At 49.1% G+C, this 21,036-nt stretch overlaps 1 protein-coding gene across 2 annotated transcripts in view; it reads right to left on the reverse strand.

The window, feature by feature from the left end:
* The window catches only part of ARRDC1 (arrestin domain containing 1), an 89,599-nt gene extending 69,417 nt beyond the window's left edge, over positions 1-20,182 (reverse strand). For both annotated transcript variants that reach the window (XM_015421163.1, XM_015421162.1), the window contains exon 1: positions 19,909-20,182. In XM_015421163.1, the coding sequence (XP_015276649.1) occupies positions 19,909-20,026 (118 nt within the window). In that variant the 5' untranslated portion in view covers positions 20,027-20,182. The remainder of the gene's footprint in view (positions 1-19,908) is intronic.
* Positions 20,183-21,036: the final 854 nt, after the last annotated feature.

Raw genomic sequence — 21,036 nt, forward strand, 5'->3', positions numbered from 1 at the left:
GGGGGCTCTGCAACTTACCTGGCTGCTTCTTGCTCCTCGTGACCCAACTGAGGGCTGCTAGTAGCAGAGGGCAGGGCTTGTTGCATGGGCCCGCCCCCTGGGCTCCTTACTGCCGGAGCTCCGCTCCTGTGCGCTCCCGCAGGAAATGACCCCTGGACATCTCCATTATCAAGTTCTTCTAGAAAAGGTAACACTGTGGATGATGCATGTCAAATTTCAGATTCATGATGCCTTTGGAAGTGCCCTTATCCATCTGGACACCCTCGGCTGTCTTTGGAGAGGGAGAAGGCTCACTCCTCACTCCCACAAGAGGTAGAGGCAGAGAAACTGCTAGCAGTAACACCATCAATCAGTGATGAGGTCTGAGTGAATGTGTCAGAAGCAAAGGGAGCTGTGTGTGAGCACGCAAGATAAGGGAGAGAAATCTGCATTACCCCCTGGTACTTTGTCCATGTGAGTAATGCATTGCGCATGTGTTATCAGTCCGGGATGCACCATCCCTTCATGTACCAATGCAAGACCAGGCCAAACAGGATTGCTTCTTGCAAAACTTTGAAGTAAAACCAGCCAAGAGAAACCTCCCTTGGTGCCAAGACTCTGGCACAAGGCCAGCGTAGTCTAACTGTCCCCTCCCTATGTAACACAGGAGGAAAATGCTGATTGAAGGTCTGGTCTGCAGCTGTCTTGGAGAGCCAGGAGCAACTGAAGAGGCTCCAGGCCAGCCAATACCTGCACAGGCAGAGAGTAGTAACAGAAGTACTTGCTGAAATTAACTGCCAGAGAAGAGAATTTCAGGTTTCTGTTTCTCATCTGTCCCCCCCCCCCCAATAGGCAGCCAGTATCAGGGTTATTATCGGTGGCCTTTTAAAACACTGTCCCAGATTGAAGTCAGGATAGGCTAAGCTATTCCCTTATGACACATTTTTTAAAAGTTTCCATCTCTTTTTGGTACATTTCAACAAGTTTCTAGTCTCCATTAATTTAGCTCAGCTTGCAATCAAAGAACCCTGGAAATGGCTGTAGTACGAAAGGGTCCAGGACCGCCTAGAAAACCTTCCAAGCTGTAACAGAGTTAAAGTTTCCACGATTTACTACAGTAAAGTCCTAGAAGTCCATTTCAAGCCATTTAAAAAAAAAACATCTGTAGTCTAGAAACAAGGGCCGCAGCGGCGTAGAGGTTAAGACGCTGAGCTACAGAACAGAAGGTTTACCGTTCGGCAGTTCGAGACCCGAGTGCAGCGTGACGGAGTGAGCTCCCGTCTCTGGCCCCAGCTCCTTCCAACCTAGCAGTTCAAAAGCAAGAAACTGCAAGTAGATAAATAGGTACCATTTTGGTGGGAAGGTAACAGCATTCCATGCGCCTCGGCGTCTAGTCATGCCGGCCACATGACCACGGAGAAGTCTTCAAGACAGCGCTGGCTCTTCGACTTGGAAATGGTGATAAGCACCACCCCTAGTGTCGGATTCGACTAGCTTTCAAGCAAGGGAAACCTTTACCTTTAGTCTAGAAACACCCTCCACCTAGACTAATGCAGAGTTAGGAAATTTGTTCATTCATTCATAGTTATGAAACCTCCTATTCATTTATAGGATTCACAACATTATGGAGACAGACCTGCCAGCTCCTCAAAATATTTCTGGGCTTTAAAAAACGTCTTAAGCAGCCACTTGAAAGTCACAATCCAGCGTGCTTTCCTGGGAACAGAGTTACACGAAATGTCCATCAGTCCAATGGAGGACCTTGCCCATTCGCTCAGCAAGCACAACCAATGCCTACAGGAGACCTTGAAGGCACACCAAAATCCTCTCTACTGAGACAGACCGATCCACAGCGGGGGGGGAGGAGGCAGCCTGCAAAGAGGAAGAGTATTTTGCAGAAACCTGAGTTTGCCCATCGTGCAAACAAAGGGGACTTTAATTTTAGAATAAATTGTATCACCTCCCTGCAAAGGAAACACTGTCTAGAAGTACAGGCCAGACCCTGCATAAGGCCTTACTATGTCCTACTTCTCCCCTCCCCAACACTAGAACTACACAACCTGCATGGTCTGTTAGGGCGGGCTCACATGTGGGCAGACATCGTTTGGAAGCCACAGTACGAAGCGACAGCTTGCACGCTGCCATCTCAGATCAAATGCCAGAGACAGAACTTGAGAACAATGGCAGGAGCCTGCAAGGCACCCCTCCTCTTGCCTGGAGTCAGCTCCAGTGCAGAGACCCCGTCCCGAGGGTATCTTTATACCGAAGGTTCATGCCATTTGCATACTTTAATGGATTTCTGTTCCTCTCAGCTGCTTTGGGAAGCAATTTTTGGTTTAAAAGCAGGATAAAGACACCAACCAATTAGAAATCAAAAGACTGCTCTTTCGAGCTTGCTCCTGCATTCTGTCTGCAGTCAGCTCAGTGTAGTGGTTAGGTAAAAGTAAAGGCAAAGGTTCCCTTGCTCGAAAGCCAGTCGAATCCGACTCTAGGGTTTCAAAGTCGAAGAGCCAGCGCTGTCCGAAGACGTTTCCGCGGTTATGTGGCCAGCATGACTAAACACCAAGGCGCACGGAAAGCCGTTACCTTCCCACCGAAGTGGTACCTATTTATTTACTTGCAATTTCTTGCTTTTGAACTGCTAGGTTGGAAGGAGCTGGAACTAGAGATGGGAGCTCACTCCATCATGCGGCACCTGGGTCTCGAACTGCTGAACTACTGACCTTCCACAGCCTGCAGTTCAGCGTCTTAACCACTTGAGCCACTGCAGCTCCTTAGTGGTTAGGAGCACGGATCTAATCTGGGAGAACTGGGTTTCATTCCCCACTCCTCTACGTGCAGCTGCTGGTGTGACCTTGGGTCAGTTACAAGTTCTTTCAGAGCTGTTCTGTCACAAGCATTCCTCAGGGGAGCTCTCCCAGCCCCACCTACCACACAGGGGGTCTATTGTGGGGAGGGGAGGGGAAGGGAAAGGAGAGTGTAAGCCATTCTGAGAATCTTTCAGGTAGTGAAGGGCGGGTATAAATCCAATCGCCTCCTCTTCTTCATCATCAAGGATACAGCAACCAGAGAGTGAAGAACTGAGCCACGTGCTGGCTTGGGTAGCCAGCCCTTTGTGACCTGTAGCCAGAGAACGATGCCACCACAGCTCGCTTTTCATCGAGGTGTTCGATCTATGCCTAGGCTGTGCATTCCAGGCAGGGACACAAACAAAACATGCATGCTGCTCCAGACACCCTCCCCTAAATTCCATGCATGTGGAAAGCTAGCACTTCAGGAAGATAAGTTCTAGCCTAGCCCTTCCCTTGATGTTAGTTTTCCATCTGCAAGGATACTGCGGGGGAGGGTGCAATTGGAAGACATGGCCATGCTGCAGTGGAGGAACATCTGCTTGAAAGTCCCAGGTTCAATTCCTGGAATCTCCAGTTCGAACGATCACGCAGTAGGGGATATGGAAGACTTAGTCCCAAGAGCAGCTGCCAGCCTGAGTAGACAAGACTGACCTTGACGGACCCAGGGTCCGACTGCACAGCGGCTTAATGGGTGAATGGACACAGAGCAGCAGGCAGTCACAAGTGCTCCCGCCTGCCGTCTGAAGTGACTCAGCCCAGATGGCGCTTACCACTTCAGCGAGAAGCAGACCCTCCACACATTGTATGAAGCGCCGGAAAATGACCTCTGCCCTCACAAGCCCACCTACACAACACCACGCGCAAGGAATGATGCCAGGGGCCAGAAGCAAGCCACACTGAGCCATCGTTATGTGCCTCCAAGTCTTCACTTCAGGCACCGCTCAGCTCAGGCCCAAGGAGAGATGCCAAAAACGGGTGTCGACTCACCCATGGCCTTCTCATGCAAACTGGCAGCAGTGCTGGAGGCAGCAACGAGCAAACAGGCAGCAACCAAATTTGGCACTGACGGGTCCAAGGCAAGCGGTCTAGGAAGCGGGGGGGGGGGGAGCCCTTGGGCACTTCCCCTGGAAGTCAGGCGGCCACAAGTCAGAACAGAAAGGCCACGCAGTTCATTCCAGGCCATGCAGCTCATGCCGGGCACTCAAAAGGGCTTCAGGAGAAACTTTCATAGTCTTCTCTCGCGTAGTCTCCCACACACTTGGCCTACCTTTGGCAGCAATTCCTACCACACTCACTGTTGCCCCGGAGCTGCTCATTGACAAGGCACAATGGTGAGCAATAAGGTTGCTCTTTGTCCAAAGCCACCTTGGAATGCGCCTGGAGCCACATGCGCCTGTAAGATGGGAGAAGGAGGGGAAAGAGGAAAATGTGTGGCAGAAAAAAAAGGACTGATAGCACCGATTGGAAACTGGAGTCCAAGTGTGCCTGCCTGCCCTGGCTCCTTTGACTGCTGTTCAACGTGTACATGTGTAAACAGGTGAAGCCAAAAGCATTCTCCGTGTACAGAGCTTTCCTTCGAAGGAAGCTCACCACACAGAGGTCTTATCATTCAGTTGTACTCCCTTCCTTCGGCTACACCACGTACTCTGGATTCCCTTCCTTCAGCCATTTTATTTATTCTTGAATTTATTTATTCTTGAATTTATTTATTCTTGAATTTTGAAGATATCTGTCCTGTCATTTCCATGCCGCTTTGCTGCAAGGAAATATCTCATCTTGAGATAAATGTAGGCCAACCTGTCCGTTCAGTGCTGGCAAGAGTCATTCTTGTGTCTATCATCACATGGTCTGAACAGCTCCTCACCAGACGGTGAAGCCTCAAATGCCACTCGAGCGTCACAGGTGGGTTTAACTAGCACACTACCAGCAATTGGCCACAAGCAAAGCGATGCTTATGAAACACCGGACGAGTTGAGTCACAGGTACCGATGCCAGAAACGAGAGTGATCACCTCTGTTCCGGAGCAGGCGGTTGGTGGTTACCAATGCAGCCACCACAACAAGAGTCTGGGCCAATCAGCAGAGTTCTGCATTCAAAGCCGGGTGAGCTCACATTCAAAACCTTGGATCTACCATAGATTATGTCATTTATTAAAAGAGTGGTCCATGATGTGGGCAGGTGACTGCTTCTTCACCAAACGTGACCACTTCAGGGCACCATCCACAGCGGATGCACGTAAGCAGCCATGAACCACCTTGGCCAGGTGAACGGGAATCCACACTGACCTCCACTCCAACTAGAGATTCCGTTAGCCTTATTGTATGATGAGATGTGGCACCTGACTGTGAGCAGGGAGAACAGAGGTACTCTCTCCACACAGCTGTGATGTTCACTAGGAGGCCTTAGGCCAGGTCATGCTCTCTCAGTCTACACTGACTCACACATGAACACACTAACACATGAACGCACATTCATGAGCAAACCTCACGCTGCCTTATCTGGAATCAGACCGTTGGTCCACCACAGTCAGTATTGTCTACTCAGACTGGCCGTGACTCCCCAGGGTCTTGCATCACCTACTGTAAGATTCTTTAACTGGAGGGCCCAGGAACTGAACCTGGGACTTGCTGCATGCCAAGCAGATGCTCTGCCACTGGCCCCTATTGTGAGCAGGGGGACCCAGCTCCTTGGAACAATAAATATCTAGAATATCTGTAAGTGATCATTAAAGTAAATCAAAAACACGAAATTTTCTCAGTTAGAAATATAGCTAGGCTTTCTGTTTGGTTTGGTGTAGTACTTAAGCGCGTGGACTCTAATCTGGGAGAACCGGGTTTGATTTCCCCACTCCTCCACGTGCAGCTGCTGGGTGATCCTGGGTCAGTCACAGTTCACTCAGAGTTCTCTCAGCCCCACCTACCTCACAGGGTTTCTGTTGTGGGGAGGGGAGGGGAAAAGAGTTTGTAAGCCACTCTGAGACTCTGAGTGAAGAGGAGGAAGAGGTTGGATTGATACCCCACCCTTCACTACCCGAAGGAGTCTCAGAGCGGTTTACAAGCTCCTTTCCCTTCCCCTCCCCACAACAGACACCCTGGGAGGTAGGTGGGGCTGAGAGAGCTCTGAGAGAAACTGCTCTTTTTCAAGAACAGCTGTGACCAGAACTATGGCTTGCCCAAGGTCATCCAGCAGGTGCAAGTGGAGGAGTGGGGAATCAAACCTGGTTCTCCCAGATTAGAGTCCGCACACTTAACCACTACACCAAAGAACGGGGTATAAATCCAATCTGTTCTTCTTCTTTGATTTCAGGGTGGGGGGACATCGAGTCACAGCTGACTTCCGGTGATCCCTTAGGGTTTTCAAGGCAAGAGACTTTAACAGAAGCAGTTTGCCATTGCCTGCCTCAGCAGCATGACCTGGTATTCCTTGGTAGTCTCCCTTCCAAATACTGATCAGGGTTCACCCTGCGTTTCTGAGATCTGACAAGATCAGGCTAGCCTGGGCTATCCAGGTCAGGGGTAGTTTGATTTAGGAGACGGCATTGTTTTGTTTTTAAAGCCATTATGTTCCGGTCCTATCCTTCCTCTGAGGGATCGGAGACAGAGTTCTTCCCTCCCCCATTTTGTCCTCACAACAACCCTGTGCTGTAGGTTAGACTAAGAGAGCGACTAGCCCAAGGTCATCCATCAAGTTCCCATGGCAGAGTGGGAATTCGAATCCAGATGATCCCAGTCCCAAAGCGAAGAGGTGCAGAACTGTTTTAAAGAGCAGAAGTACAAAAACGGGCTGCCATACGTGAGCCGCAACAGATTCTACAGAGAACTTTGGGGAATTTAAAAAATATCCAATGCCCTATGGAATAAAGTAACATTCACAGGTTTTGGATCCCCTTCTCTTTTGGGTTTTTGGAAGGACCTCCCAGAACAGAAAATTCCGCGGGGGGGGGGGGGAAGAAGAGATGTAAAATTTCCAGAAATTTTGAAGCTCAGAAAAAAACCTGGGTTTTTTCGGGGTTTTTTTGGGGGGAAACGGAAATTTTCGGAAAAATTGAAAAAATGCTACATTAGCATTTCTTTTGTCTTTTCTAGATTGAAAGTCATTCTGTTACTTTAGGAACATAAAATATGACTATGGACATTTTTACATGGCATGAAATTATCACAACTAGCATATTAAAAATATAGTGTATCCAAACAATTATTACAAACAGAATACCCACCCACATGCAAAAACAAAACTGAAACCTTTTTATTTTCTTCTGACAATCGCACCTCCTAAAGGAAGAAATGCATCTTGTTCTTGCATTGGAGAGTTCAGTTTGTAACCTAGGACTTGCTTGTCCTCAGTGCACAGAAATTAGATCAATCTGATACTATATATATATATATTAGAAATGATTTGGAAAATATTTGAACACCTTGTCTTAAAATATTTTATTCATCATGTTAAAATAAAACGTTCCATAATCAATTTTTTTCTTTTCTTTTTTCAATTTTTCGGAAAAAAAACAAAAAAGGCTTCAGGAAAAAACCCAGGTTTTTTCTGGGCCTTCACATCTCTAGGGAAAAGCCCCCTTTTCTGGAGAGAGCCCAAGAGCATTTTTCCGGGCTCTGCACAAAAGTGTACGGCAGGCCCTGCGACTGCCATGATCTTCTCCCCCCCTGCCTCGCTCATGCAATCTCATGGGTCATGAAAGAAAAACAATTCTAATTCTGAAGTGACATAAGGCATAGAAGATTCACTTGGCAATCCCAGGAGGCACCCTTTTGAAAAGGGACAAGCCCCTCTCTAGACCAGGAGGCAAAGCCCTGACCACTCTGCCCGGTCAGCCATTAAGATCTGCCTCTCGGGCTTTAGGCCTCAACAATGGGGAATCAAAGCAGAACGTGTAATCACACACCGAGATCTGCTGACCACTTCCCACTTTTGTGCTTCCCTCCGAAGCTCTTTCTCTCTCTGTATGGAAGACCGTCAAACCCACCCGGATAGATCAGAATCATACACAATAAGACCATCCCAGCGAGAGAGACACTGCAGCTCCTCCGCAGCACAGATCTGCAGGGCTAAAGCATTTTTTAAAAATTGATTAATCTGATGAGACGTTAAAAGCCACAAGGGGCTGAACACACACCATCTATCTCCTGCTCCTATTCAGGCTGTCTATCACTTCAGGAAGCGGAGTGCCTTGGTCACCAGGCATTCTCTCATTAGCTTATTGGTGCTGCTCTCCAGGGCATCAGCCAGATAAAGATCCTTTCCCAACTCCCACACCTGGAAAAGGCAGAGATTGAACCTGGGCCTCTTGCATGCAAAAGGCCTGCTCCATCTCTGAGTCACATCTCGCACCCGAGGTCAAGACAGGGTAAGTCTCGCATTCAGTCTCATCACCCTTCTGCTATGGGCGCTGAGAGCTGATTCATACATGCACATGCCAGGCACGTTCCCTGTTCACTGACTATCACGCCAAGCGGCATCAAGCATGTGTGAATGAATCATCATTGTGCGTTACATGCAACTGACAGTCCATATCATGCAGCTCCACCTCAACACATTACACGGGTCACAAAAAGCAAGTCGCGAATCCAGCAGAATCTCATGAGTAATCAAGCAATGGGCATGTCTACACATTATGTATTCAGAAAAAGCACCTAGATAAGCCCCCCCCCCCCCAAAGAATATATCATTCAGAGTGTAGGTGAGGAAGCATGCTTGAATTTTATATTTTGAAAAATCCTCTGCCCACAGAAAGCTAGCATTTCAGAAGGCAGGCTTTCAGACCCAGCATTCTCCCCTGACATGCTAGATCTCTACATGAAGAGGGGAGCTCATTCAAACATGCCACATCCTACCAGAGCTTTACCCCGGGCATCATTCTGAACACACACATATAGAATCTTATTAAACTACTTTGGACACGTCACTATCATATTTTCCGTTCCCCATCTGTAATGGGAATTATTAGTCTACTTCGCAGTGCTGTTGGGAAAAGAAACTACAACGCCCGTTAAAAACCTTTGTTGTTTAAGAGTGCTAAATTTAAGCGAGAAGTAACAGGCAGTAAAGATGAATCAGAAATCCCACACTGACACCTCGAATTTTAGTGCTGAGGAGATTGGTTTAACAATCTGTTTTTTCCTGTGAAATATGTTGATTTCTGTGTTCGATTCTCAACCCAGCCTTCCTCCAAGAAATTCACAGCAGAGTACACGGTTTACCTCCCACATTTACACTTACAGTCACCACATGAGGTAAGTTAGGCAGAGAGAGGGAGAGGGAGAGGGGGGGGGAGAGAGATCAGGCTGAATCCAACCATTGAGTTTCATGGCTGAGCTGGGACCTGAATCAGCCGTCTCCCTGTTTCAAGGATCACACACACTACCCACTCACTTTCACAAATGGATCTTAATGTAACATCTTTTTTGTAGTCTTTGAATAGTGCAACATACATTCCTTGCAATGTTTAGGTTAAATAGATCTTGGAGTATCATATGAAACCCTTGGGTGGGATTAGGTGGGTCAGTTTTTTCGATTGTTTTCGATCTATGTACTGGAAAGGCATATGTTTGTTATTGTATTTCTATATTTGAAAACTGCTTTGTGAATGTTATTTTGAAAAATAATAAAAAACAATGAACAAACACACACTACCCACCATACACAGAGGCTCTCAGCTGATGACTCAAGTGCTCTAACCACTAGCTTCTTTTTTGGAGAATGGGAGAAGAGCAGACCAGACATTCTAGATGTCTGTAGATCATGGGAATAAAGCATCAAGTAAAATCAGCCACCCGCAGACAGACAGCTTCTCGGCAGTTTTTACACAAGACACACACAGGCATTAGGCAAAGGTGTTCTGGAAACCAGTGCCAGTTCTGACACACGGTGCAAGAAGTCACTCTGGAGCCCCTCTCCAAAACACCCTCATATAACCAGCACAGCCAAGGACAGACCCCCGCAAGTTGATCTGCCAACACCACACGGGGTCCAGATCCAAGTTCTCATTTGCTCCCTTTGGTATTTGGCAAATCACTCTCCTCTTGGTCTGGCCTACCTCGCAGGGTTCTGGCATGGATAGAATGCCAGCCTGAGCTCCTTGGAAGGAGGACAGGGTACAGACACAGGGCTGATAACAGCGCCTCTCAGCGAGAGAAGACTCCCTGGGCCTGCCGTAGAGATCCACGGCCCTCTCTCTCTCACCGCTCTGTTTAATATTCACACAGCTTCCGACGGGAAAGGAAAAGCTACAGCGTGCAGGTTTGGAAAACACACATCCGCAAGCTCCAGCTGCTGCACACGGAGTGAATCTCCCACCAGAGAGGAAAACCAAGCTGTTCCAAGAGCTCTGACTTGATAAGGGTCCCTCCCCAGTGCCAAGCTGCTGCCCAAGGCCACCCTTTGCAGAGGAGAGGCCGGGGAGGAGGGGTTGTGGGGGGGGGCCTCCTGGCTCCCAGCCTCAGCCAGCATCAAGCTTCATTAAGGTCCAACTGTTCCTATTACTGCCTCCTGCTTGGTGGCCCTCATCCATTCCAAACACACCCCGATGGGGCTCATAAGACTAAAGACAGGACAGCCATTCTTAACCATCAGAGCAGGCTAAGATTTGGTTGGAGAGTGCCATGAGAGTGCCCCATGATTTGGTTGGAGAGTGCCATGAGAGTGGCCCAACCTTTTCCCATCCCCTCCAATCCCTCTTGTGTACAGCAGACCTCTATGTAGAAAAGGGGGAGGAGTACAGCATGTACCAGGAAGTTTCCCCCAAAATCACACAGCCAACCCCAGCTGACAGCCAGAACAGCAGAAAGTCCAGAAAGAAAAGTCTAAGCTGAGTTAGTGTGAGCTAGCTCACAGTGTTCTTAGCCTCCAGCTCACCGGTTTTTTATCTTAGCTCAGGAAGGATGGCTTCAGAACAAACTAATTTATGCAGGAGCCAAATTGCTTGCCCAAAACTTTAATGCCAGGAGCTCACAAAGTAAAATTTTTCCTCACAAGACTCCACAGTTTAAGATGGAGAATTGCTTCTTTCTTAAACCGGTTTGAAACTGGCGCTTCTAAGCAAGGATCTTTGGGAACGCGGCTTTGTGAAAGAGACAGGGGATTCTCCAGCAGAGAAGTAATCTGCACTTGCACAGGACTACTGGAAAGGCGTGACAGCTAACACTGGGTCAACACAGGAATGCATGTGGCTTATGTTTCCAGTCTGCACTACAAACTGGCACAGGGCCAGTTTCTTGCAGCTTCTCCCCTCAAAATCCAGGGAATGGTACTTTAAGGAAAGTACAGATAAACCCCTGAGAGATCTATTTTAGACCCTCCTGCCCTGCCCTTCCCCTTCAACTATAGTTGTCAAGCCTAATTTAGGCCTTCTAACTGGCAACTTCCCATTTCACCCAGTGTCCCTAGCAATGTTCCCTCTAAGCTGTGGAGTCTTGTGAGCAAAAATTCTTCTTTGTGAGCTACAGTCATTAAAGTTGTGAGTGAGCGATTTGGCTACTGCATGAATCAGTTTGCTCTGGAGCCATCGTTCTTGAGCTAAGACAAAAATGTGTAAGCCGGAGGCTAAAAAACTGTGAGCTAGCTCATACTAACTCAGCTTAGAGGGAACACTGGTCCCTAGCCAGCAGCACCAAACCTTACTTCCACAGGGCCAGTGTTCTCAAGATCAGTGGGAGGGGGGTCATCATAAAGCTCTTAGAAGAGTTAAGAAGTTCACACACAGGCACAACCAATGAGCTCAAATACTGAATGAGGCTACTACCTTGCTACAACTGGTTCTTCTAAAGAGGTGGTATGTGGATGAGACTGTAAGGAGAGCAAGGTGTATCTCTTTTACTACCAGAGTGCATTACTGCTTCTGCAAACAGCATGCTTTGCCATCGCTTTCCTACCAAGGAGCAGGCGTCTTTTAATTTCATGGCTGCTGTCACTGTCTGCGGTAATCTGGGATCCCAGGAACGTGACGTCTGTCACTACTTCCACGACTTCCCCTTCTATTTGCCAAGGAGTGATGGGGGCGGATGCCATGATCTTAGTTTTTTTGATGTTGAGCTTCAAGCCCACTTTTGCGCTCTCCTCTTTTACCCTAAGCAAGAGGCTCTTGAGATCCTCTTCACTTTCTGCCATTAGAGTGGTATCGTCTGCATATCTGAGGTTGTTGATCTTTTCCCCAGCAATCTTAATTCCCGCTTGTGATTCATCCAGGCCAGCATTTCGCATGATGTACTCTGCATATATATTAAAGAAGCAAGGTGACAATATACATCCTTGTCCTACTCCTTTTCCTATAGGAAACCAATCAGTTGTTCCATATCCGGTTCTAACTGTCGCTTCTTGACCCTTATACAGGTTTCTCAAGAGACATGTGAGGTGGTCTGGTACTCCCATCTCTTTAAGGACCTGCCATAGTTTGATCAATACAGCAGTCCAAACAGCTGCTGCAGAGGGGGGAAACTGCCCAAAGAAAGTGAGAGGGAAGAGTCGAGGCTCTGGGGCCAGTCTTCTCGCTTGTCCAAGGCGGTGCCTGTTGTTTCTTCAGCCTGGTAATTGTGGGGAGGTGGAATAACATCACAGACAAAGAGCTTGGTTGGGGAGGACTAGTCCCCCTAACCCAGTGACAACTGTAGATGATTCTAAACAGGGGTCGTTTCGTAGAAAAAGAGCTAGGGGAACTCATTAGCATAACTCATTAGCATATGCCACACCCCCTGACATCACCGGAAGTGTGTCATAAGGCCCCAACCTTTTCCCATCCCCCCATGAGGGGCCCGGCGGTGGACCTGCAAGGCCGGTGGGAGTGCAAGGAAGCCCCGCGAAGGCCCTCCCTGGCCCCAGGCAGGCAGGGGTGGGGAGAGGCAGGGAGGAAGCAACTTACCCTCCCTCTTCTCCTGCCTCCTCCTGGCTGAATGAGGGCCGGAAGCGGGGCGGCCGGAAGCAGGGGCCCCGCCCCCCATACCTCACCCGGGGGAACTGCGATCCCCCGCGTTCCCCCCCGAAATGACCTCTGATTCTAAAGAACAGCCGAACCAGAGAAGCTCAAAGCGAGAGGGTATGTGTCAGATTAGTAGGAGCAGTTTAGAGACAGGCGATGACTCCTAACAGCAGACATCAGCAAACCCCTCTCAGCACCTGCAAATCAGCTCTCAACTGAGAAGCCCCGCATCCTCACCCACCGGCTCCTCCCACAAAGAGCCCTCCATCCAAACCCAGAACTGCCAGATCAGCAGACCCAAAAGCAAAAAAACCCCACACCTGCCACGACCATATTACTTATGGCCCTTCTGCAAGGGGGGGGGGGAGGGACACACATCGCTCAGGATGCAGGATCCTTCCGCCAGAGCGCATCCTGACTCTCACAGCACCATCCCCAACGTCACATGTGCTCAACAGCAGCTGGATAAGGACAGGGCAGGAAGCAAAATATCTTGGACTGTTTGTGTTGATTTTCCCCATTCCTGGGGAAGAAACCTTAGGGCCACATAACATACGGTTGATTCTAGAACAATGTGACTATAGCTCTCGATGTGTGACACCCCCCCCCCACAGCAGCCAAGGAGGCAACCTTGACCTTGATTTGGCTGGAGCTGAGAATGGGGGTATTCAGTCTTTTCACCTCCCTACCGTTTCCCCAGATGGACCCCCACCACCACCTCAAGGCACCTTTAAGCCCAGTAGAAAAGTCATGCCTTCCCCCACCCCTTTAGTGGGGGTGGAAAGTGCCATTAAGTCACGGCCAACTAATGACGACCCCCCCCCTCCCCGGGTTTTGAAAGCCAGAGGCAATCAGAGGTGATTTGCCATTGCCCAGCCCTGTAGAGCAACTGTTGGTAGTCTCCCGTCCAGGGCTCTAGTCGGGGGGGAGCTCTCAGGTACGGAGCTCCGGAAGAGAACCTCTAGGGGGCGGGGCGGTCACGTGGTGAAGCCCCGCCCCCTTCTTTACCCCGCCCTCTGCTTCGATCCTCATTCCGTTTGGGAATGAGGATGAAGCAGGAGGGTAAGTAGCCGGGCCTTCTGACACACTTCCGGTGATGTCAGGGGGTGTGGCCTTCTGTCACTTCCGGTGATGTCAGGGGGCGTGGCATATGCAAATAAGTTATGCTAATGAGTTATGCTAATGAGCTCCGGCAGCTCTTTTTCTACAACAAGACCCCTGCTCCCGTCCATGTACTAACTAGGGTTGACCCTGCTTAGCTTCCAAGAGAGTGGGTTAGCTTGGGCCATCCCCGTTACTGGGGCTTAAAGCAGGTGGGGGGGCTTTTTGACTGAAGATCCAAAAAGCACATCTGGGAAGTCTTAACCACAGGATCCTAACCTCAAGCGTAGTTAAGCCCAATCAGTAACCTCCCCCTCCCCACAAGTGCTTCTGATAACACAGATCACAATTTTTGTTGGTGATACCAAGGAAAAGATATGAACTCTTCCCACAAAGGGAAACATCCTCAAGTGATGTGGGGGGGGGGGGGGTTTGAACCAGATGCCAAGAGACCTTGAACCAGAACCAAACCACAGTTCCAAGAAAGAGGAGGCAGCTGTTTTGAAGGCACACACATGCACGAGTTAATAAACACTCCCAGGATATTTTAAAACAGTCATGAGGCAGGCTGCGCTTTATGGGGCAGACAGCCATCTACCTACTTCCAGCTGGCGAGTCCAGAATTAGCGTAGTAGCATTCAAGACTGCAGCCAGATCTCTTCTGCCGTAAGCCATCAACAAGGAAGTCACCGGCTGGAAGCCCACCTTTGCCCTCGATTCACCAGGAGGCGTTAGGCAGGGAAATTTCCCCCCACCCCTGCCCTAGCAAGCCTCCGTCATGTATCAGTAATCTGAGGTTAAGGCTGGGCCTTCTTCACAGGACTGTTTTTGGAATCTTAAAACGGTTTGCAGACATTACTTGCAAACACTTTTAACTAGTCAGTTCCTCATCGTTCCATAGAACCGTAGTGCTGAAGGGACGTTCTTTTAAACCTTCCACGTTCACACCCCCAGAGGGATATTTCACCAGCAAGGTTGCCAGGTCTCCAGGTGGTGGCTGGAGATTGCCAGGCAACAGAGGTCAGTTCACCTGGAGAAAATGGCTGCTTTGGAAAGTGGACTCTACGGCACTGTACCCCACTGAAGCCGCAAACCCCACCCCCCTCCGGCTCCACCCTCAAAAATCTCCAGGTATTTCCCAAGCCGAAGCTGGCAACTTTACCCACCAGTGGCTCAAAAATGATGGTCACAGTCACAGACCAGAGAATTTCTTGCAACTAAGTTATGATGCATCGGTGAATATTAATGAAATTTTTGATACCTACTTGTTGAAATGACAGACCAAGAGTCGCTGTATGCTTTCATCCACTTTCGGAAGAAGAACAGTATCGAAACGATAGAACATTCTGGAGACCATCGTCACACCATTTTCAATTGCCTTGTGCATTTATAAAGGTAGATTTTTTGTACACATTTTTGTATAAACTTTACCCACCAGCCTTTGCCTGCTGACATCTTTCTTTGGAAGCGGCTCCAACGTCAAGGGCCTAAAACACTCTCGTAGCTAGAAAATGGGGGGGGGGCATCTGACCACAACTTCTCTCAGCCTCCCCTCACTTCCTTCCCCCCCAAATCAATGGCCACATCAGTTTTAACTAGGGGTGCCAGCTCTGGTTTGGGAAATACCTGGAGATGTTGGGGGTGGAGGCTAGTTTGGGGAGGGACCTCAGCAGGGTAGAATCCCACACAGTCCCTCTTCCAAAGCAACCGTTTTCTCCAGGTGAACTGAACTCTGTTACCTGGGGATCAGTTGTAGCCCCAGGAGATCTCCAGCCACCACCTGGAGGTTGGCAACCCTAGTCTTAGCCGATACAAAACGTACCCCCGTCAAACACAGTCTGAGATCCCAGCAAGAAGTTGTGGCTGAGACTGAAAGAAGTGAGGTTTCTCAGAAATGCCAGGGAGCTGGTTTCGGAACAGAATGTTTTAGTTCACTGTTTCACAGTTGACTGATTATTTGCTCAGAAACCTTAGCTGAGCGTAACATCAGACGTCTCTGTTCAGGCTGCAAGCTTCAGCCCAGCTTCCATCACATTATTCAGTAATAATGGGCCCTAAGCGTGGCTTAAATTCTGGGCGGTATTCACAGTTCTCCCCTCCTCCAGTCTATCTTCACAGTAACCCTGCAAAGTAGGTTGGGCTGAAAGAGCAAAACTGACCTGAGGTCACCCAGTAAGCTTCACAGCGGGGGGGGGGATTTGAACCCAGGCCTACTCAGGCCTAGTCCTGCTCTGTGCCTATGGCACCACTCTGGACTGGACTATTCATATACATTGACTATCAAATGCAAATAGATGAAGGATGCCGTTGCAGCACAGAGGCTCAGAGAATGAGCTGCAATCCAGCAGGTCACTGGTTCAAATCCTAACTCTGCCGCAAACTTGCTAGCTAGACAGCATTCTGCACTGAAACAGGGGGAATAATACTGGTCTACCTTACAGGGCTGTTGCAAGAATGACTACGATGATGTATGTGAAGAATTTCAGAGACTGAGAGTGTTCTGCAGATTATTCTTCATATATAATACAGTGGCAATTCCAGGTCTGACACTGACAGCCACTGCTAATCCTGGCTCCCTAGACAGAGCATGAGGTATCTGATTAGGTGTACAAGCATTTCCTCATTGCCCTGACCTGGATAGCCCAGGCAAGCCCGATCTCGTCAGATCTTGGCAGCTAAGCAGGGCTGACCCTAGCAAGTACTTAGATGGGAGACCTCCAAGGAATTCCAGGACCAGGACGCAGAGGCAGGCAATACCAAGCTACTTCGCTGATGGATGGGAGACCTCCAAGGAATTCCAGGGCCAGGACACAGAGGCCGGCAATACCAAGCTACTTAGCTGAATGTCCAAGCCCCAACTGGGGTCACCAGAAGTCAGTCATGACTTCCAGGCCAGTACATACACATACAAATACCGAAAAAGACAAAGAACTGTTTCCTCATTTATGGTTCCCATTTCATATACTTTACATGTTCACCATAAGTTAAGTACACATTATGGAATGTGTAAACTGCCTTTCAGGCCCATGTGAACAGAAAGATCTTGCCATAGGGATACCAGGTCTGGGTTGGAAAATACCTGGAGACTTTGGGGGCAGATCCAGGAGAGGGTGGGGTGTGGGGAGGGGCCTCAGCATGGTACAATGCCGTAGAGTCCACCCTTCAAAGCAGCCATTTTCTCCAGGGGAGCTGATCTCTGTCAGCTGGAGATCAGTTGTAAAAGCGGGAGATCCCCAGGCCTCACCTGGAGGCTGGCAACCCTATCTTGCCATGGTGGTGGATGCCTTGGTAACATCTAGCTTAGATTACTTCAATGCACTCTACATGGGACTGCTCTTGAAGACTGTCCATTAGCTACACTTGGTACAGAATACTGCAGACAGAATGTTGACTGGAGTGGGTCATAGGACCATATCACTCCAAGCCATTTTCCATCTGCCCTCTTTGGGGTACAGCATTGACTTTTAGAGCCCTATATGGTTTGGGGCAAAAATCCTTTTTTCTCCGTTAAACATTTTTATTATTGTCTTCAATTATGCCTGTGTATGACATTCCATCTTGTTTTTCCCTAAAAAAAAATTACACAGATTCCACGTGGTACAATATAATAATTCAAACTTTGTCCAACTTTCAGAACAATATCAAACCTCAATAGTATGGATTTTTAGGGATTATGTCTTTTCCTGCTAAATGTTCGGCTACAGGAAAACCAAAGAGTTTGAAAAGTTTTTTTGGTAATTAGGCAAATTAGGCATAATTGATTGACTCATAATTTTGATTACTATGAAGTGGTCCCATCATTTGTTCCACCACATTTGTAATGTAGGGCTTGACTGTTCTGTCCATTTTTTTGCAATTAGTGTTCTTGCAATCGCTCGAAGGTATGAGATTTTAATTTTTTGTTTTCTATAGGATTCCACCAATGAGAAAGAAGGACTGTCTCCAGCAGTTCAGGTAAATTACTCCCCGTGATTATGTATATAGGTTTTAAGAACTGTTGCCAAAACATTTTTATAAATAGGCACTGCCACCAAAAATTTAAATAATCTCCTATTAACCCACATTTTTTCCAACATTTTGGGCTTCATTTGGGTTTTACACGTTGAATTCTAGTTGGAGGTAAATGCCATATATTTATCACTGTAAAGGAGTTAAAAGTTATGATAAAGATCTCAGATGTCATACTGGGAGATTTCCAGATTTCAGCCCAATCCGACTCTTTAATTCTATCTTGGCAGTCAGGGCCAACATACCTGAAGGACCACCTACCCCCATAAGAACCCACCTGACTACTCCAGTTTTCTTTGGAGGCTCTGCTTCAGGCTACACTAGACTAGATGGGTCGCAGACGAAGTAAGGGCCTTCTTAGTTGTGGCACCCAAACTCTCAAACTCCTTCCCCAGGGAGGGAGATCCATCCGTCTCCCTCTGTTGTTGTCTTTTGCCAGTGGGTGAAGACTTTGTTTTATTTGGCCTTCCCCCACTATCTCTCATTAGCTTTCCTCTATATTTATGTAAGGAGCTGTGGTGGCTCAAGTGGTTAAGACGCTGAACTGCAGGCTGTGGAAGGTCGGTAGTTCAGCGGTTCGAGACCCAAGTGTGCCGCATGACGGAGTGATCTCCCGTCTCTAGTTCCAGCTCCTGCCAACCTAGCAGTTCGAAAGCAAGAAATTGCAAGTAGATAAAAAGGAACCACTTCGGTGGGAAGGGAACAGCGTTCCGTGCGCCTTGGTGTTTAGTCATGCCAGCCACATGACCACGGAAACGTCTTCGGACAGCGCTGGCTCTTCGGCTTTGAAACGGAGATGAGCACCGCGACCCTAGAGTCGGATTTGACTGGCTTTCGAGCAAGGGAACCTTACCTTACCTTACCTTATATTTATGTATGTGTACAATTTAGCTTAATTACCATAATTATTTAATATATTTAAATTTAAAATGCCATTTTAAATGTTTCGACACCATGGGACCTCTGAGGTGAAGGGAAAGGGGGCACAGAAATGTTTCAAATAAATAAAATTCCACCTGTTGATCCACTCCCAGGCTCCCCAAACACAGACCCCAGTACCTTCAACACAGTTAAAACATTAAGGAACTCACACCAAATAAGAATCTTGCCTTCCACAAACTATATACCATTGCCATGGTCACACACAAGTTCCTAGAAAAAGGCATCTCAGGGCACCAAGCACCACACCTTATTCCCAGAAGTACAAACTGTGGCACAGTCCTTCAGGTTGGAAGCAGTCTGCATAAACTCAGAGGCGCTCTTCTCCTACTTCCCATGGTCCTGTGCCAAAGCCTCTGTACTGAAAGTAGCTTCCCAGTGCAAACCCCCAGCTGAGGGCGCTCTTGAAGGAACCTCAAGACTCAGCCAGACAGGTAGGGGAGGGCCCCATCCGCTGGGATAACCTCTGGAGCCTAGTTGAAACCCTCCGCCAGCATGGCCTTGAGAAAGATAGGGGAGGCTGCACTTTCAGGAAAGACACAGGCGTGGGAAGGGCTTGTGTGAACAGATAAGTATGTGGGATGGGGAGTGGGGCGGGGAGGGGGGAATCCTGCCAACAAGCTAGGGACCAGGAGGCTTTCCAGGGGAAAGAAGAGAAGAGCCTGTCTAACACTCAGTGCCAAAGCCCGAACCAGTCTAAAACGACAACATCTCTGAGCATAGGCAAAGGGCACTGCCACTACCTTCACAGAGCCACAGAAAATCGAACCCAACCGCGGAAAGGAAAGCATCTCCGTCCACAGACTCTGCCTCCCCGCCTTAACCCTAAAGCCGACAGAGACGACGGCGCCTCTGAGCACGAGCAAAGGGCTCTTGCCCGACGCGATTAGCGAAACGAGCGGGGAGAGTCCAGCCTTGGGAGGGCGTGGCTGCCCGCCTGGTGTGACCCCTCTCCCCGCCTCCCGCCAGCTATTTCCCAGAGGCTTGAAGCAGAGGGGTGTGGAAGACAGGTGGGGACGGAAGGGGGAGAGCCGAGGGGGGGGCCCCCCCCCCCCCCCCCCCCCCCACGGGTGCACGCCGCGGTCCGGTCTCCTCGCTCCGGCTTACCGCGGTACTGGAGAGAGCCACTCACGCGGACGGTGACGACGCCACTCAAGGGCTCTCCGGGGCTGTAGACGACGCGGCTGTCGCCCAAGTGGATCTCGAAAAGCTGCACCTTCCCCATAGTCTCGCCAGGCCGGGCTGCGACTACCGGGAAGGAGCCGAGGGAGGCCTTGGCGCGGCGGTGAGTCCTCCTGCGGGCGCCGCTCCGGACTGCTGCTGCTGCTGATTGGGACGCGCCGACTGCTGCGCTTTCACGCGGCGCTCCGGCTCTCTCCGCCTCCCGGGCAAACTGCGGAAGCCGCAGCTCCGCTCCTCTCTACCTGCTTGCTTGGAGGGTGACGGGGCCGGCTGGCCAATGTCCGGCCCCTTAAAGGGCCAACCCCATTACCCCGCCCATTGGTCCCTGGCGTGCCGTTCGCGGACCGCTAGGCATGGCAGGACAGTGGCACGTGGGGAACTGGCAAGAAAGTCATTTTTCACACGGCGACGCGAAATTACTTTGGGAGAGTCAGGATCACAAGATGTGCCGACGGCCATCGCTGGCTTTGTGGCTTTAAAAGGGGACTGGAGAAAATTGGAGGAGGGAACTAAATCTGCTAGCTGTAACAGCTACGCGGAACCTCCAGGTTTAGGGGCAGTGTACCTCCGAAGGTCAGTTGCTATGGGCTAATAGCGGATAGAAGGCTGTTGCTTTAAGACCGGACGTGGGTTTCCCTGACCCGTTTTGGAAACAGGATACAGGACTAGCTGGACCTTTGGTCTAATCCAGTATTGTTTTCCTTTTGTGTGTGTGTGTGTTCGTGTGTTCAGTTCATTTCCTCTGGCTTCGATGTGTTTTAAAGGGCATGGGGGTGAAAGCATAGAGGATAAATCTATCAGTAGATGGTGGATGATAAAAAGTAGAGACATCTCCCTGCCAACAAAAGTCCGTATGGTCAAAGCAATGGTATTCCCTGTAGTCATGTATGGCTGCGAGAGTTGGACTATAAGGAAGGCCGAGCGCCGAAGAATAGATTCTTTTGAACTATGGTGCTGGAGAAGACTCTTGAGAGTCCCTTGGACTGCAAGAAGAACAAATCAGTCGATCCTAAAAGAAATCAACCCTGACTGTTCCCTGGAAGGCCAGATAAT

This window comes from Gekko japonicus, unplaced genomic scaffold, assembly GCF_001447785.1.
Source record: "Gekko japonicus isolate JY-2015 unplaced genomic scaffold, Gekko_japonicus_V1.1 scaffold40, whole genome shotgun sequence".
NCBI lineage: Eukaryota > Metazoa > Chordata > Lepidosauria > Squamata > Gekkonidae > Gekko > Gekko japonicus.